At 38.8% G+C, this 16,118-nt stretch overlaps 3 protein-coding genes across 3 annotated transcripts; 2 read left to right on the top strand and 1 right to left on the bottom strand.

Moving 5' to 3' along the window:
- Positions 1-957: 957 nt before the first annotated feature.
- On the bottom strand, positions 958-3,439 carry LOC18991762 (polyadenylate-binding protein-interacting protein 11). Its single transcript, XM_006415085.2, has 10 exons — positions 2,836-3,439; positions 2,513-2,620; positions 2,387-2,431; positions 2,228-2,300; positions 2,014-2,126; positions 1,878-1,937; positions 1,726-1,773; positions 1,580-1,648; positions 1,434-1,495; positions 958-1,346 (listed from the first exon to the last, which is right to left on the bottom strand). Exons 1-10 carry the CDS (start codon positions 3,274-3,276, stop codon positions 1,289-1,291), a joined length of 1,077 nt encoding a protein of 358 aa, XP_006415148.1. The 5' UTR covers positions 3,277-3,439; the 3' UTR covers positions 958-1,288.
- Positions 3,440-5,148: 1,709 nt separating this feature from the next.
- LOC18991761 (flocculation protein FLO11) lies at positions 5,149-9,796 on the top strand. The gene is made up of 7 exons (XM_006415084.2): positions 5,149-6,380; positions 6,475-6,833; positions 7,189-8,193; positions 8,280-8,426; positions 8,519-8,923; positions 9,031-9,153; positions 9,242-9,796. The coding sequence occupies exons 1-7, from the start codon at positions 5,543-5,545 to the stop codon at positions 9,608-9,610; spliced, it is 3,246 nt and encodes a 1,081-aa protein (XP_006415147.1). The 5' UTR covers positions 5,149-5,542; the 3' UTR covers positions 9,611-9,796.
- Positions 9,797-10,471: 675 nt separating this feature from the next.
- On the top strand, positions 10,472-15,592 carry LOC18991760 (putative ubiquitin carboxyl-terminal hydrolase 11). Its single transcript, XM_006415083.2, has 13 exons — positions 10,472-10,737; positions 10,860-11,026; positions 11,473-11,685; positions 11,807-11,951; positions 12,089-12,148; positions 12,234-12,332; positions 12,597-12,959; positions 13,037-13,177; positions 13,334-13,504; positions 13,637-13,894; positions 13,988-14,142; positions 14,247-15,042; positions 15,172-15,592. The coding sequence occupies exons 2-13, from the start codon at positions 10,875-10,877 to the stop codon at positions 15,316-15,318; spliced, it is 2,700 nt and encodes an 899-aa protein (XP_006415146.1). The 5' UTR covers positions 10,472-10,737; positions 10,860-10,874; the 3' UTR covers positions 15,319-15,592.
- Positions 15,593-16,118: the final 526 nt, after the last annotated feature.

The raw sequence follows: 16,118 nt of genomic DNA, 5'->3' as shown, positions 1-16,118 counted from the left end.
CTTTCCACGAACAATCAATATATCCTACATTGGGGAGACTTATATTATTCTTCTATCGTTTTCTTTTACCATTGTGTTGTGGACAAAATATACTTGTGAATTTTTTCACATCACGTGAATTTATAATGTATGAACGTTCATATTGAGTCCCTTGGATTACTATTTTATTCATAGCTTTCCAAATGAGCCACTAAATCCACAGATAACAATTTATCTCATTTTTAAGAGCTGTTTTATTTAAGACTTTCGAAACAAAAAATGTATAAATTACCCCTCTTGGGAAACTATCATGTGTCAGTGAAATCGGTAATGAAGTCCATGTTTAAAGAGAATGTGGACATTGGAAAAATACTTATTTCTGCTAATTACATTAGGAAAAAAGTAGTCTCAAATTGGAACTTTTACCGTGACCGAATGATTTTCATATTTTATTTTAAATACTATATAGAAAACGCTCGGAAAATATTTATTCAATTTCGAATTTTCACCATGACATGACCGGATGATTTTAATATTGATTCTCAACAACAAAAGAATTTTTGAAGTTTAGGAAAAATGTAATGTAAAACCATCAGGAACGTCGACAAAAAAAAAGAATTAGAATTAGATTTTCTTTTTTACTACAAGACCCAATCAATCTGACTAGATAAAGTTCTTGCTTCATCGATTTCACAGGACGACAGAGAGTGATCTCGAAATGTACAAACATGACGTTATCCGTTGAACCTAGACCGCATTTTCGTATCGTAATGACGTCACAAAATTTCAGAAACCCACCAAACTTTATTATTTCTCGGACTTTCGCAAAGTTGACTTTTTTGGAAATTAAGAACTGACAAAAAAACAACTGTTTGTGTTCAAACAAAAGAACACCAAATTTGATTCAAACTTTTTGTCATAAATCCTTGTTTTTTTTCACTTTCCCGAAACAAAAAATAACACACGACTGTAACTGTAAATAAAAGAAAGTTTTCCAATGAATAAACTAGCTCTCGAGGAAAGAGTGTTATTAAGCTAACTCTTTCTCTTAAAAGAGTGACATCGAAAGAAAACTCTCTACGAGGTTTGTTTATACCCAAATGGATTCTCAGGCAAGAAAAAAAAAAAGGTAACGGAAGCATCATCATCAGATCCCAAGAGTTACATTCAGAAAACAAGAGACCAGAGATGCAGACAAACATCTTTACATGTCTGTGTATGCTGTTTCGCTCAAGAGAGATAGAGAGAAAGAGCGATATATATATAATATATATAGAGAGACATTATCTGAAGAAACCTGTAGCTAAGATCAATGCATTGGATGCCTCGGTGATCTTGGACGAACAGGCGTCTTTGAAGGACTCACCCTGACATAACAAACCAAGAAACAAAAAGTCTCAGCAAAAGAGTCTCGAGCAGAGTATTTTACGAATATTGCTTTTGTTTTCTCTGACCTTATCGGTAAAGAACCTAGAACAACTCCACTACAGTTGAGAGCTGCTATCGCGCTTTCTGCCTGTGAAGCAACAAAGATCGATTACTCAGAAGTATTGACACAAGGACCATGTTTTGGACCAAGCAGAGTAAAGCATATGCTTACCATCACGAACTCTACAAAAGCAATACGAGTTGAGTGTTGATAATCTCCAAGCAGCCTCAGACGGTAAACCTGTTTTTAACAACATCTAATGAGTCCATTGATTGCTCTCAACAAACTTTGCAGATGCAATTACAAGATATGTTCACCTCTCCACAGAACGATTCGAAGAAGATCTTCACGTCTGATTGAGTAACCTTTAGCAAAAGTAAAGAAGAAGCACAAGTGTGAAAAGGGAGACACTTTCAGCAATTCATAAGCTTTATGTGTGAAGATAAAACAAATTCGAGGGAGGAGTCACCTTCTTGTCTATGTTAGTGCAGTAGATAGTTCTTGCACACATCTCACGCTCATCTTCAGTCTGCAACAACCAATAACAAATCATTTTCCGAGTCTCGGAGCATCAGAGACTTTGCATAGTAACAAGAAAATCTCACCCTAGGTAAGAAAGTCGGGTTAACCGGTGCAATAGCTGTTTTGGATGGCAAAACTTTCACAGGATAGAATCCCAACATAGTTCCGGATAAATTCAGAGCAGTCATTGCACCCTCTGAAAAAAAAAACCACATTGCCAACACAACACATTCAACCACAAGACCAGTGAAGTACACTATTACTCCGAAACCGACACAAGTAGAGAAATGATGATACCTTCATCAGTGAACTCTATGAACGCAAACCGGAGGACGGAGTTTGGGTCACCACATATGCGACAGTCAACAACCTGCTTAAACCGAAACACAGTACAGTAAACAAACACAGAGATGGAGTTTTATAGATAAGAGCTTCAAAAAGATTAGTTTTTTAAACCTGTCCACAGTTCACAAACAAACCAGCAAGCTGCTCTTCAGTGACCTACACACACAGCGAAAAAGTCAAAGATGGAAAAATCTGAGAACAGATTACGACGAGAGAACAAGGTGTAATTTTTCCAACCTGTTGATCGAGATCAGAGACATAGACGGTTCTTCTGATGACATCTTCTCGTTGAGCCATGCTTGTTCGAGCGTTCATCCTCCGTTTCCCTTGACCAAAGCTCTTCTTCTACATCACAAAAAAACACACAATCAAAACGAATGTTATGGATAGTTTCAGGAATCAAAAAGTTATCATTTTTGAAGATCCACAACGAAAATGATTCATATAATTCATCAAACAACAGAAACCCTTAAGACAATTCGGTGGAAACTGAACCTCAATAGAATCAAAGATCACAAAATTGAAGAGAGATACAATTGAAACAAACCGGTGTCTCTTACCCGTCGGAAACCGCCGTTTTCGTTACCGTAGCCATTTCCGGCACCACCGAAGCCATTGTTGCGGAAAAAGGAACCAGCAGAGGTGAAGAAACCACCGTTAGCACCGTTAAGTCCTCCGTTACCACCTCCTTGTTTAGTCAGCGAAGGAGGAACAAACTCTTCAGCCATGGGATTGAGCTTAGAGAAAAGCTCCTGGAGCTCCCTCATGTCACGCTTGAAGCTCTCTCCGCCATCTACGCCGTCGGATCTCGCCGCGTGGGACCCGATCTTGCTGTAGAGACCGCCCTGATCGTGCCGGAGAGCCTGACCGCCGAGCTCGATCCTCGAGGAGTGGTGGTTCTGATCATCGGAAGAAACGCCGGAATCTTGACTTGTCGGCGAAGAAGGCGGCTGGATCACGACTCCTGGATCAGCAGCAACTCCACTCTCAACAACCGCCATGATCAGACAGAGAAAAGGTGAGATACCCAGAAATCAAAATCGGAAATTTTGACGGAATTGGCGATCGGTTCAAGATTTGAGGAAGAAAAGGAGAGGAATCAGCATAAGGTGCTCTCTCTGCAAGGAGGAAGAAAAAGAGAGAGAGAAAAAGAGAAAAGAAGAAAAGAGGATTAAGAGTTATAATCAGAGGATCGTTGTTAATAAATGGGATTTGATGAGAGTGATTAAGTAAGGATTTGTTGAGAAACCGGAAAATGCTATTTACTCACTTGCTTTTCTGTTTTTACTGCGGTGAATAAATTAGGCGATTGGGATAATGGAGAATCTAACCGTGCCGAAGAGAGAAAGATCACGCTCAGTCGCTCACAGTGTCTGCTCTCTTTTAAGTCTTTTTCGGACCGAAGCTAAGATAGTAGGGACTCAAATCTACATTTAACTCTTTTTCTGGCTAAAAATCTACATTTTTTTTTTAAATCTACATTACACTAAGAAAGCCAAAAAAATGACAATAAGAAAAGATGATATAAAAATGGTAGAAGATAATAATGATAGTAAATGATATTATAAATATAAGTTTGAATGGTAGAAAATTGGGTGATACCATGACAATAATACAATATAAAATAAGTAAATTAAATACACTGTAAAAGATAGATTTGTTTCTTAAAATTATTTAGTAAATTACATTTTAATGAACTTTCAAAAAACAAATTACATAAATGTATTTTTACTCTCATACTCATATCAAGATTTCTAATAGATTTAGAGATTTAAAGATTCAAATGAAAAAGATAGGAATTATTTGGTAGGAACTGTGAGTTGCTGTTATTTGAAAACAAAAACTTTAAAATAATTTAGCTTTTAAAAGTAATATGTGACTTCAAGAAAAGAAAAAACTACAGTTTGATGGATTTTTATTATTTAAACATCACGCATAAAAAAATAGAAGTTGGGGTGTGATAAATTTAGGAATTAGTTTATGATGTTTTAGTAAAAATTTCCTTGGATAATTTAAGAGTTTGAAGACTTTTAAAATAAATTAAAATCTTAAAAGTCTCTAAGCGGCCCCATAATAGCCAATCACAATATGAAAGATTTTAAATGCATTTCCTTAAAAGTTTACTCTTGAAAAACGAGTATTTTGATAATACAAATAAATAGAAAATATAAACACTAACATATAATACCTCTTCGCAGCTATAAATCGCCACACAGGTTTAGTACTCTAGTGAAATACGACAAGATGCAATACTAAAAACTTTACTGGTTTAAACATAGCGGATGTGTATGCGGGTATGGGAGTTTGTGGAAGTAGATAGTTGTGATTTCAAACATTCTTGAGTAATTCATACAAAGTGTGGTAGTTGAAACTTGAAAACAAGTTCATTTGCAAGACTACTATCATAAACAAAAACGGTTCTTCCAATCAACACTAATAGAAAAATCAATCAATACCAAAATGTAAGAATCAGTCAACACATCCCGCTCAATAAACACATTTTGAAATGCTGGTAACCGAAGCCAACCTAGTGGCTTCAATGTGGCTTGTGCTCTTGGTCATTCAAGATATGTCGGCCAAGACATAATGATGGGTAAATATTAACTTAGATTATATATTGTAATTCCAGATAAAATGAACACTAGACATATCTATGTTTTATATGCAGTAATTTTAGAAGTCATCTCAATGAAACTGTGTTTGTGATTTTAATTAAGCAAATCCATAATCTGAGAAAAAAAAACGCAAATTCAATATCCCCAACCGTTCTAAGTGGGGCCAAGCCCGGCCCATAATGACGACATCAAAAGCCCAGAAGAGTTCGACGGACTTCAGACCGTAAATAAACTTCGTTTATTTTCCCAGCGACGGACTTTCTTGTTCAACTCCGCTTCCGAGTTCCGACAATCAAACACCACTTCGCCGCCTACTCTGTTCAGCTTAGCTGCTTACTACCGCAATTGGATGCCGGAGCCGGAGATGCATACGTCGAGTTTGAGTTTCTGTCAGAATCTCGAATCTAATTCTCTCCTGCTCAGGTGATACTGCTCTCGTTCTTCGAAATCCTCGAGCTTCTCGAATTTGAGAATTATGCTTCTTTGATTCCTAGGGTTTGTTAGAATAGCTAAATCGGTTAAGAAATTAGCGAATTTGGGGTTAGGGTTTTGTTTTTTTTTGTTTTCCTTTCATGGGTTCTTGTTCTGTGTAGTTGGGCAAAGAATTATAAGAATTTGGGGAATTAGGGTTTGTTAGGTTAGATTCTACGAGATGAAAGGAAGGTCGTATCGGTTCTCAAGCACGGAGCATCACGAGGATTGGGTTGATGGATCCTGGACCGTCGATTGCGTCTGTGGTGTGAATTTCGACGATGGAGAAGAGATGGTGAATTGTGATGATTGTGGGGTTTGGGTTCATACTCGGTGTTCACGTTACGTTAAAGGAGAGGAGCTTTTCACTTGCGACAAGTGTAAGAGCAAGAACAACGTTAACGACATCGAGGAGACCGAGGTTGCTCAGCTATTGGTTGAATTGCCCACCAAGACCTTGAGGATGGAGAATTCGTGTACTCGTAATGTACCTCTGAAGCGTCCTTTTAGGCTTTGGACCGAGATCCCGACAGAAGAGAAGGTTCATGTGCAAGGAATCCCTGGCGGTGAACCGTCTCTCTTTGAAGGGTTGTCTTCTGTTTTCTCCAGGGAGCTGTGGAAGTGCACAGGTTATGTGCCGAAGAAGTTTAACTTCAAGTTTAGAGAGTTTCCTTGCTGGGATGAGCAAGACAAGGAGGAGAACGGTGCAGGAGTTTTGTTTTCTATGTCCAAGGAAAATTTGATTGCTGCTCCTGCGAGTGCTTTGGTTGCAATGAAGAGCCTTGATTATAAAGGAAAGCTTGGTTGTGCAAAAGATGGTAATAGTTGGGACTCTGGCGAAGCGGAGATGAGACGTTCCCAGGGTGGTATGAAGAAGGATAAGAGGTTGCTTCGTCCTTTGATTACAAATAAACGAAGAAAAGAACTGTTTGGAGCTTCCAAAGAGCGGATGAAGAAGAAGGTTGACGTTGCAGACAAAGAAGAGGATGGTGATAAGAAAGGTTTTGTCTGTAAAACAGGTTAGTGAAACCACTCTTTGGACCTCATATCTAAACTGCTATATCCATTGGTCTTAAATTAATATCTTTCTGTTTGTTCTTTTGAAATCACTAGCGAATCGACCTACCAGCAATTCTAAACCATCAGAATCTCGTAAGGAGATAGAACCAGAAGGTGTTACTAGCGACGTTGGGGTCACAAAGCTTGAGAAGTCCAAGAAAGCTGCTTTTGAAGGATCTGCTGATGGTGGCCTTGCTCAGAAAATTGGCGGTGATGAATCTGGTAATACAGAAATTGGTGTTGAATGCTCCAGAGAACAGAATCTTTCTGACGTTCATGCTAATGGTGCTGGAAAACAGGAAGAGAAAGCTGGTCATCATTTCCGAATTGTGCTTAAGAGCTCTGCAACTAATGATCTTTCCGTTGGCGGAGGAAAAGATGTTCCAAACAATGAGGCTAATAAGGCGGATGAGGTATGTCTTAGATTGGCTTAGATTTATACAAATATGAAACTTACTTTTGATTGAATGACCCTCGATTAGATCATTGACACTAATATCATAGGGGTTTATCGTGAAATAAATATTGATCAAGGTGTCTAGTTAAACGAATTTGATCTGTTGCATATATATGCCCTCCTAGAATAGGCCTACAGTGGAGCTGTAATGAGTTATTGGATTAATGCTTTGTGTTAGTAATAGGAAGCTTAGCTAGCTAGAAGTGCCTTGATTTTATGGAAAAAAGAAAGATAGGATGTCTTGTAGGCTCTTGCATAAAGATAAAAATGGGTTTTCTACAGTAATGAGGATGATTTACTTATTTTTACAGAGACAAGGGTCAAAAGCTGATGCTCCAGAAGATAATGCAGTTAATTCTCGTGAAAGTCTCCAGAAGCCTTCTTCTGGCTCCACGGTCGGTATAACACGAGAAATTGAGGAGAAAATTTGTGATGATGTCTGCGGGAAAATCGGTTCTAGGAACAAACTCCAAAAAGAACCTGCGGATACTGGTACCGGTGGATCCGGAGGTCACCAGACTCTGGATCCTACTGTTTCTAAAGCTTCGGGGACCTCGATATCTCAAATCTCTGGGGCTTCTGACTTAAACAAAATGACACCAAGCAGTTCACTTCCTGATGATCACAAACCGCAGCCTCTTGATACTGTATCAGAAGGAATAAGTAGTGGCAATAATGGTAGAAATATTGAATTAAAGCGAGAACTGGTGGTTTCTGAATCAGGAAAAGATGTTTTGGAAACGAACCCTGGATTTCAAGAGCCATCAAAGCCTTGCAGACCTGTTCCGCACACATTTTCAGTATATGGCAGACCTAAGATGGTAGTATGCATTGGAAAACCATCGTCTAGTTCAGCCGCGGAAAAGTCTACTAGGTGTGATGACAACCCTAAGCCTTCAACTTCCAGAAATTCTATTCCTGGCTCGAAGCAACAACCAAGTGGTGGTGATGCTAATGCTAATGCTAATGATGAGGACTGTGTTTCCAGTGATGCGATCCGAGGGAGAGATGGAAATGATGAACCTTCAGAGAAAGCTTTGAAAGAACATTCTAAATTCTCTGTTACCTCTACGAAATCGACACAGCAAAACCGTTCTTCCCATTCTTCATCTTCCAAGACTAGAGAGTCTTCCTCTTCTTCAAAGGCATCTTCAGCAGCTCGGCTTAATGGTAGTACTTCCGAGGCAACTGCTAAACCTTCGCTTTCAGGGACCTCCCAGAAAAATGAAAAGCCTGGACAATCAATAATGCAGTCATCGTCTAAGAACCCTGTGCAATCTATAATATCCCTTACTCCAAATCTGAGCGATGAAGAGGTGTGTGAGATCTAATCCATTCTCTTTTTTTTTTTGTTCGTCTTCCCCCTCTTCTACGGTTTTGACTTTTTTTTGGTTTGTTTCAGCTTGCGTTAAGACTGCACCATCAGCTCAACAGTTCTCCTCGAGTTCCTCGTGTCCCACGCATGAGACAGCCTGGTAGCTTGCCCCTGTCTCCAACCGCTACTAGTTTTAAGCGCACTTCTAGTTCTGGTAGCAAGGATCACGCAACGGTATGCTGTAATAATTTTGATCATTATCTTCTTAAGTCAATGCTCTCTTTAGGCTTAAGCTTGTTGGCTGATTTCTGTATTTATTTGGCTAGTTTTCCAGAAGGAAAAACAAGGATGCATCAAAAGACGGTTTACGCAGTTTTCGTGATGATGATAGATGTAGTACGAGGAGTACCAAAACGCGTCACTCTCCTGATTGGAGGACACAACAAGACAGTGGAAGCAGAGGGAGTTTTTGTACCAAAGGGGAAGAAAATGAAACCCCGAAAACCTCTTACTCTTCTCGGAAAGTACTTCTCCCGCCAAACTCGACTACAAGCACAAGCAGCGGACCGAGTTCTTCCAACGACTTGAATGAGCATAATAAGCCTTCTCCACACAGTTCTCCAAGGAATAATGGTACTCCAGTGCATCGAACTTTGCCAGGGTTAATCAATGAAATCATGAGCAAAGGCAAGAGGATGACATATGAGGAGCTCTGCAACGCAGTCTTGCCGGTATAATACCTTCTTACCAAATATCTCTGATCTCAGACATATCGTCCTCTACTCACTTTTGATCACAGAATAGCTGTTCTTATGTGTTATTGGTCTCTGTCTTGCAGCACTGGCCTCACTTGAGGAAACACAACGGAGAGAGATATGCCTATTCAAGCCATTCACAGGCTGTTCTTGATTGCCTAAGGAATAGGCATGAATGGGCTCGTCTGGTTGATCGTGGCCCTAAGGTTTTGGCTTTAACTATCACTCTTTTATTTTGTGTTCAACATTTAATATTGACCTCAAATAACCATCTTGTCTTGTCGGTTGTTTCAGACGAATTCAGGCAAAAAGAAACGGAGGCTTGATGCAGCAGACGAGGAGTCAGATGAGAACGAAAGCAGCAAAGGAGGAGTTAAGCGAAATCATCAAAATCACTCTCAAGGAGAAGAGTTTCCTAAAGGCAAAAGGAAAGCAAGAAAACGAAGAAGGCTCGCTCTTCAAGGAAAAGGCATCAAAACGCTGAGAAAGAAGAGAAACCAAGAAGAAGAAGTGAGCGAAGAAGACGAGGAAGGTGCGTTCTCGGACACAAGCGAGGAGAGTGTCTTCTGCGAAGAAGAAGGAGAAGAAGAGGTCCCCACCACTACTGCTGCTGGTAGAGAAGTCTCTGCTAGTAGCTCTGAGGAACCTCAAGCCACTTCATGACTCTTCTCTCTCTTTTCTTTATGTGATATATAGAAGTGTATATGTGTATGCATTATATAGTTTTGTGTATTTACTAAAAAGCTTCTCTTGTCGGGGATCAGCCGATCAGAGATTTGTAGAAAACACAGATAATCGCCTCTTTTCTCAATATAGGCAATAATAATAATTTTTGTGCTTCTTTTAAAAGGCGTTTTGGGAATTATGGGATGGTTCTTCTCTGAGCTGTATTTATGTCTTAAGGTATATAATTTACAGTTTAGGAAAAAACTCTAAATTGATGTGTGCTTTTTCTTCTTAATTGTTTTCCTTGAGGAAAGTAAAGACTTTGAGATCTTGTGCGTGCTTCTGGTTTTAACAGATATATAAAAGAATGAATATTTTGAAATTAATTATATCAAAGACAATATTTTATCAATTCGAAAAAAAGACAATATTTTATTTTTAACAGACAACAAGCCAACTATAGAAATGATTTGTTGTCCATTTTTTAAAAACTGATGAAAAGAAAAGGTGGTATTTTCTAGAGGATGAAATTTTGATTTTACGCAAACAAGTTAAGGAAAACTTAAAGGAAAAGGCAAAACAACAATAATATACTTTGCTCTTTTTGCTATATCTCCATTGCTTCACCAATATTATTAACCCTTTAAAGTAAAGATACAATGCTGGAAAAGGAATATAATTCTGAAAAACTGTTTATAATTCCATCCAAAATAAGTAAAATTCAAACATAAAAGGTGCAATATTTTACCCGATTTAACGTAAAAGGAGTATATAATAATAATGATATTAATATTAAATTAAATAATGAATGAGAAAAATGGCGCTTGGGATTGGCCGTTGTTTACTGGAGAAGAGGAAAGGGCATAAAAGGGATCGTGAATCCAACCAGAGTTTCTTCTCTTTCTCTCCTTATCTCTGCCGATTTCTCTCCAAGGCGGTCTCTTTTCTCTCTCTCTGTCTCTCAATCTTCCTCCTTCAATCTAGGGTTCCTCAGAATCTCTTTCCTAAATCTTTCCTTGTCGTCAATTTGCTGTCTTTGACAGAGGAAAAACTGCTCTTTTGGTCTCTCTGGATTTGGGTTTCCTTCAATTTCTCGACTTCTCTCGGTTTCTTCCGATTCAAGTGTACGTTGACATGTCGTTTTTGTTTGTATTCCGATTTTGAAATATCTTTGAAATCCTTTCCCTTGTGATTGGCTTTTATGGCGGATCTTGATCTCTAATTTTTTATTTTTTAATGTTTGTAGTGTGATTCGAATAAGATGACCGTCTCTGATTCCGAATCCATGGTGGAGATCGGAGTTTGTGATATTCCTGTAACTCCAGAGGAGGAGAGACGTATTGTGACGGAGCTGACTAGCGAAGCGGAGGGGAATTTAAAAGAGGGAAACTTGTATTTCGTGATCTCGAACAGGTCTCGTGCTCGTCTTCCTCGTAATGATTCTTTATGCATTGCGATCTCTGGTTGCATATAGTTTCTGAGTACTCTAGCTTTTACTTTAGCTCTTCATTGGCTCATGATCTTTAGTCCCTGGTTCTTATCAAGAAGATTTGTGAAATCTCTTTAGCTTCTTGTAGAAGTAGCATTTGATCCTTGAATGTAAGTTCTTATGCTAATTGTCTGGCATAAGATCGGTCACTGTTGTAACCTTTCTTGTTCAAATCTATAGGGTCTTGTGTTTCAGACAATGTGTTTTGTTTTTTTTGTTTTTTTTGTCGATGGCTGTGGACTTTTGCCAGAGATTATTGGTGATGAATAAATTTTTATACTCATCCTGGAGTTTGGATTTTTGTGTTGTTACTCACTCTATATCCTTCGCCCAGTTTTGGCTGTATCTTAACGTTTAAGTGTTAGTGCAGGTGGTACACAAGCTGGCAGAGATGTGTTGGGCTACTAACAGAAGAATTATCTAGTGAAGAGCCTTCAGAAGTTACCAGGCCCGGACCAATTGACAATCACGATATTATTGACAGTGAAAGTGACGCTAGTGATCCGCAGCTTCGTAAAAGGCTGGAGGAAGGTGTCGACTATGTTCTAGTTCCTGAACAAGTTTGGAGAAAGCTCGTGGAATGGTGATTGTTTCCTCTTCCGATTATTTTATTGGGTTTAGTTACTCTTATTGTCTGCATTTGAGTCTAGCTTTGAATGATGAGAGATGCTTTCAGAGGGCTAATCTGCTTCTATATCTTTCAGGTATAAAGGAGGTCCTCCAATACCGAGGAAGATGATCTCTCAAGGGGATTACAGTAAGAGCTACAGTGTGGAGGTTTACCCACTCTGCCTTAACTTGACAGACAGTAGCGACGAAAGTTGTACCATCATAAGGTTGAGCAAACAGGTATGGTGCCCTCTCGTACTACTCTTGCAACTGTGTTTTTAGGCTATGAACAACAACTGTAGACCATTTGTAGTGTTTGTGAAAGTTGAAAGACTCCGTGCTTTGTTCCCTTCTGATATGGATTGTTGATGTGCCAGGCTTCTATAAGTCAACTTTATGAGATGGTTTGTGCTCTAAGAGGTGTATCCAAAGAAAAGGTCTCTGCTCGAAGCTTTTCCCTTCTTGATACCCACTGTTTGATTCAGAAATGTAATGGTTGCTCCATTTGATATGTATAAGCAGGCTCGCATTTTTGATTACTTCCAGAAGAGTAAAAGCGTATTCCTGGATCCTTCATCTGAAAAAAGCTTGGAGGAATCGTGCCTTCAATTAGACCAGGATGTAAGTGTCTTGATATCTCTCTCGGTTACATGACTGCTTTTGATGGATTGCCTTTGTCTTTGGCTTTATTATTGTTTTAGTTGAAGGTCGTCTTAATGATTTTTTATTGGATGGAACTCCTTGTATATATTCTTGTCTCAATATTTGGTGAGCTTTTTGGCGCTTTTCAGCTCGTATATTGTTACTGAACCAAAAACTCATTTTGGCTTGCCTTTATTTACTATAGTTCTATTTGTTTGGTATTGATGTGTATATTTCATGTAGATTCTTCTTGAAGTTAATGGGTCTGCGTCTTCTCAATTTGACATGAGCTTGGCGGGAAATGAGTTAGCTCTGGTACCTGTAGAGCCTATGAGATCAGATGGTGAGGGGACGGTATCTAATGGTTACTCCAACGGTTCCAAGTTTAGCCTCTTTGGGCGAAATCCTTTCGAAGATGATGGTTGTGATTCGTCGAGTGCCTTTGGGAAAAAAGAGAGGAGAGGTTTAGGAGGATTGCAGAATTTGGGAAACACCTGCTTCATGAATAGCACTCTTCAGTGTTTGGCCCATACACCGCCTGTTGTTGAATATTTCTTGAAAGATTACAGCGAGGACATTAATGCAGATAATCCTTTGGGAATGCGTGTAAGTAACTTGAATTGGTCTCTGATTATATTCTCCATGTGAGTTTTTTTGAAAATCTATCTGTATCTCTAATGCAGGGTGAGCTGGCGATTGCATTTGGTGAACTTTTGAGGAAGTTGTGGTCATCCGGTCAAAATTCAGTTGCACCACGCTCTTTTAAGACAAAATTGGCTCGATTTGCACCACAATTTAGTGGTTATAATCAGCATGATTCTCAAGTAAGTCCTATGCTCCATATTGGTTGTGTATTTAACAATTAGACAAAATATCTTTTTTTCTTGGCATTTCTGTTGGCTTTTTAACTTCCTCTCACACTGGGAAACAAATGTCTTCTTGATCTCTTCATGTAAGATATGTAAACTCATTGTTTCCAGGAAATGCTTGCTTTCTTGTTGGATGGGCTTCATGAAGATTTGAACAAGGTTAAACGAAAACCTTACATTGAAGCTAAAGATTCAGATGGTCGTCCAGATGATGAAGTGGCCGAAGAAAAGTGGAAATATCACAAGGCCCGAAATGACTCTGTGATAGTTGATGTTTGCCAAGTAAGTATTCTTACCTCCCTTGTATCTTCTCTTCTACCTAAATGTATTATTTCTTTTTCAAGTATTCGAAGTTTCTGTCCCCTTCTTTGTCTGTTCTGACCGTTTCTTATGCTGTATGTGTTTTCACTTCAGGGACAATACAAGTCAACACTGGTCTGCCCAGATTGTGGAAAAATCTCAATTACTTTTGATCCCTTTATGTACTTAACTTTGCCATTGCCATCAAGTCGCACTCGATCAATGACAGTTGCAGTATTTTACGGCGATGGAAGCCATCTTTCAGTGCCATACACTGTAACAGTTCCTAAAGATGGTTCTTGTAGAGATCTCAGTAATGCAGTAGGCGCTGCTTGCGGCCTGAACAATGATGAGTTTCTTTTACTCGCAGAGGTACTCATTTTGGCGAGTCCTTTGCTTATTGTTTTCGTTGTCCTTGACTTCTTGTAAATAAGGCTCAACTAAGCTGTGGGATTTCCCTCTCAGGTTTATGATCACAAGGTCTTTAAATATTTTGAGCATCCCCTGCAATCGCTGAGTGCGATAAAAGACAATGACCATATTGTGGCATATCGGTTCAACCAGATGCACAGAGGACCAGGAAAAGCCAAACTTGAAATTCTCCATGGAGAGCAGAAAAAGTCAGCTTGCTTACTTTTTACTCTTTCGTTTGAGAATTCTTTTTTTTTGTTTGTTTCCTTCTTGAGTTTTACTTCTAATGGATTAGAACTTCCAAAATTCACAGGTCTGATAGTGTCGGAGATCTAAAGCTCTTTGGAACTCCCCTTGTTACTTATGTCAATACTGAACCACTTAGTGTAACTGACGTTGATTCAATTATTTCTGGATTGCTGTCACCTCTACACCGGACTCATTCATCATCTATGGTTGAGGATGGAGAGGAAAACGGCCACATTCCAGACGTTGCTGATGAAACACCTGGAAGCTTATCACCTAGAGACACTGAAACAGGGGATATTGCAGTTGATGATGATAAAGAGCTATCCTTCAACCTCTTCTTGTCAGATTACTCTTTCAGTCCCAAGCTACTCGAGTCCGATTTAGTTGTGAATCCTCGTAGTGTTACAAAGGTTATAGTCAAGTGGAACGAGAAAGAGCATGAAAAATATGATTCCAGCTACTTGGATGATCTACCTGAGGTTCATAAAACAAGTTTCTCGGCGAAGAAGATAAGGCAAGAGGAAACTTCTTTGTTTTCGTGCTTGGAAGCCTTTCTAGCAGAAGAGCCTCTCGGACCAGATGATATGTGGTATTGTCCTGCGTGCAAAGAACACAGACAAGCGAACAAGAAGCTAGACTTGTGGAAGTTGCCAGATATACTTGTGATCCACCTGAAACGGTTCACGTATAGTAGATACTTCAAGAATAAGATTGATACATTCGTGAATTTCCCGATTCATGATCTAGATTTAAGCAAGTACGTGAAGAACAAAGACGGTCAAACATATCTTTACGAGCTGTATGCTATTAGCAATCATTACGGTGGCCTAGGAGGCGGTCACTACACTGCTTACGCTAAGGTATATATTTTCTTTTTGTGTGCCAAGTGAATTGGTGTTTTGTCTTGTCTACTTTGATATTTGCTTTTCTAATATGTCTAATGACAAATGCGTGGAAACTAATCTGTGGGCTGTTTGCTAATTATGCAGTTGATGGACGAGAAAAAATGGTATGATTTTGATGACAGCCATGTTTCAGCTATAGATGAATCAGAGATCATGACTCCGGCTGCATATGTTTTATTCTATCAAAGAGTGAGAAGTGAATCAGAGACATCGAATATGGATGAGGATTAGTTCATTCTTCAGGATTCATGACAAAGATTTGCTCAAGAAGATTCCAGTCATTGGTCTCATTGCTCTAATGTTTTCTTCTAAAGCCTATTGACTTAAGAAATTAGATTCTTTAACATTGTTTGATTAGGGTATATTACCATTTCCCCAGTGTGGGATAAAATTTTGGGCAGTGAAGAAACAGATTATATAATGTGTAGGTGGGTGGAGAAATTGCCCTGCGATTAGATATTCCAGATACACTTACTAGTTACTAATATACGAGTTGTTCTTACAAGTTAATGTTGCAGCAGATTATTTGGTCTGAAAATTCTTTTCTTTTTTCTATCTGAGTATTGTTGTATTTACAATCAAAAGATGATGAGAATCACAATCAAAAGATGATCAATCTAAAAACGACTTGGAAACTGATATATGTGTGAACCAAAACCTAAAGCCTCTCAAGATCGTAAGACAAACATCCAAAACCAATGTCAGTTTCAGTAATATCTGATCAGCTAATAAAGACTAAAGGCTAAAGCTTAGAACACTAACCAACCACCCTTTTGCTCTTAAAATTCTTTTCTTCTTTCTATCTGAGTATTGTTGTATTTACAATCAAAAGATGAGAATCAATCTAAAAACAACTTGAAAACTGATACATGTGTGAACCAGAACCTAAAGCCTCTCAAGATCGTAAGACAAACATCCAAAACCAATGTCAGTTTCAGTAACATCTGATCAGCTAACAAAGGCTAAAATCTAAAGCTTAGAACACGAACGAACCACCCTCTTGCTCTTAAAATTCTTTTCTTCTTTCTATT

Source organism: Eutrema salsugineum, unplaced genomic scaffold (genome assembly GCF_000478725.1).
Source record: "Eutrema salsugineum unplaced genomic scaffold, Eutsalg1_0 scaffold_5, whole genome shotgun sequence".
Classification (NCBI taxonomy): Eukaryota; Viridiplantae; Streptophyta; class Magnoliopsida; order Brassicales; family Brassicaceae; genus Eutrema; species Eutrema salsugineum.
Note: the sequence above shows the minus strand (reverse complement) of the source record. Positions and strands in the feature narration are given on the sequence as shown.

What these genes read in the sequence shown, in the direction of transcription:
- LOC18991760 (XM_006415083.2), top strand. Translation starts at nt 10,875, where the DNA reads ATGACCGTCTCTGATTCCGAATCCATGGTGGAGATCGGAGTTTGTGAT. An exon ending in ATAATCCTTTGGGAATGCGT is followed by an intron (nt 12,960 to 13,036) that starts GTAAGTAACTTG and finishes TCTCTAATGCAG; the next exon opens with GGTGAGCTGGCGATTGCATT. An exon ending in CTCCATGGAGAGCAGAAAAA is followed by an intron (nt 14,143 to 14,246) that starts GTCAGCTTGCTT and finishes CAAAATTCACAG; the next exon opens with GTCTGATAGTGTCGGAGATC.
- LOC18991761 (XM_006415084.2), top strand. Translation starts at nt 5,543, where the DNA reads ATGAAAGGAAGGTCGTATCGGTTCTCAAGCACGGAGCATCACGAGGAT. An exon ending in AGGCTAATAAGGCGGATGAG is followed by an intron (nt 6,834 to 7,188) that starts GTATGTCTTAGA and finishes TTATTTTTACAG; the next exon opens with AGACAAGGGTCAAAAGCTGA. An exon ending in TGGTTGATCGTGGCCCTAAG is followed by an intron (nt 9,154 to 9,241) that starts GTTTTGGCTTTA and finishes CGGTTGTTTCAG; the next exon opens with ACGAATTCAGGCAAAAAGAA.
- LOC18991762 (XM_006415085.2), bottom strand. Translation starts at nt 3,276, where the DNA reads ATGGCGGTTGTTGAGAGTGGAGTTGCTGCTGATCCAGGAGTCGTGATC. An exon ending in TCTCTGATCTCGATCAACAG is followed by an intron (nt 2,432 to 2,512) that starts GTTGGAAAAATT and finishes CTGTGTGTGTAG; the next exon opens with GTCACTGAAGAGCAGCTTGC. An exon ending in CTAGGTTCTTTACCGATAAG is followed by an intron (nt 1,347 to 1,433) that starts GTCAGAGAAAAC and finishes TTGTTATGTCAG; the next exon opens with GGTGAGTCCTTCAAAGACGC.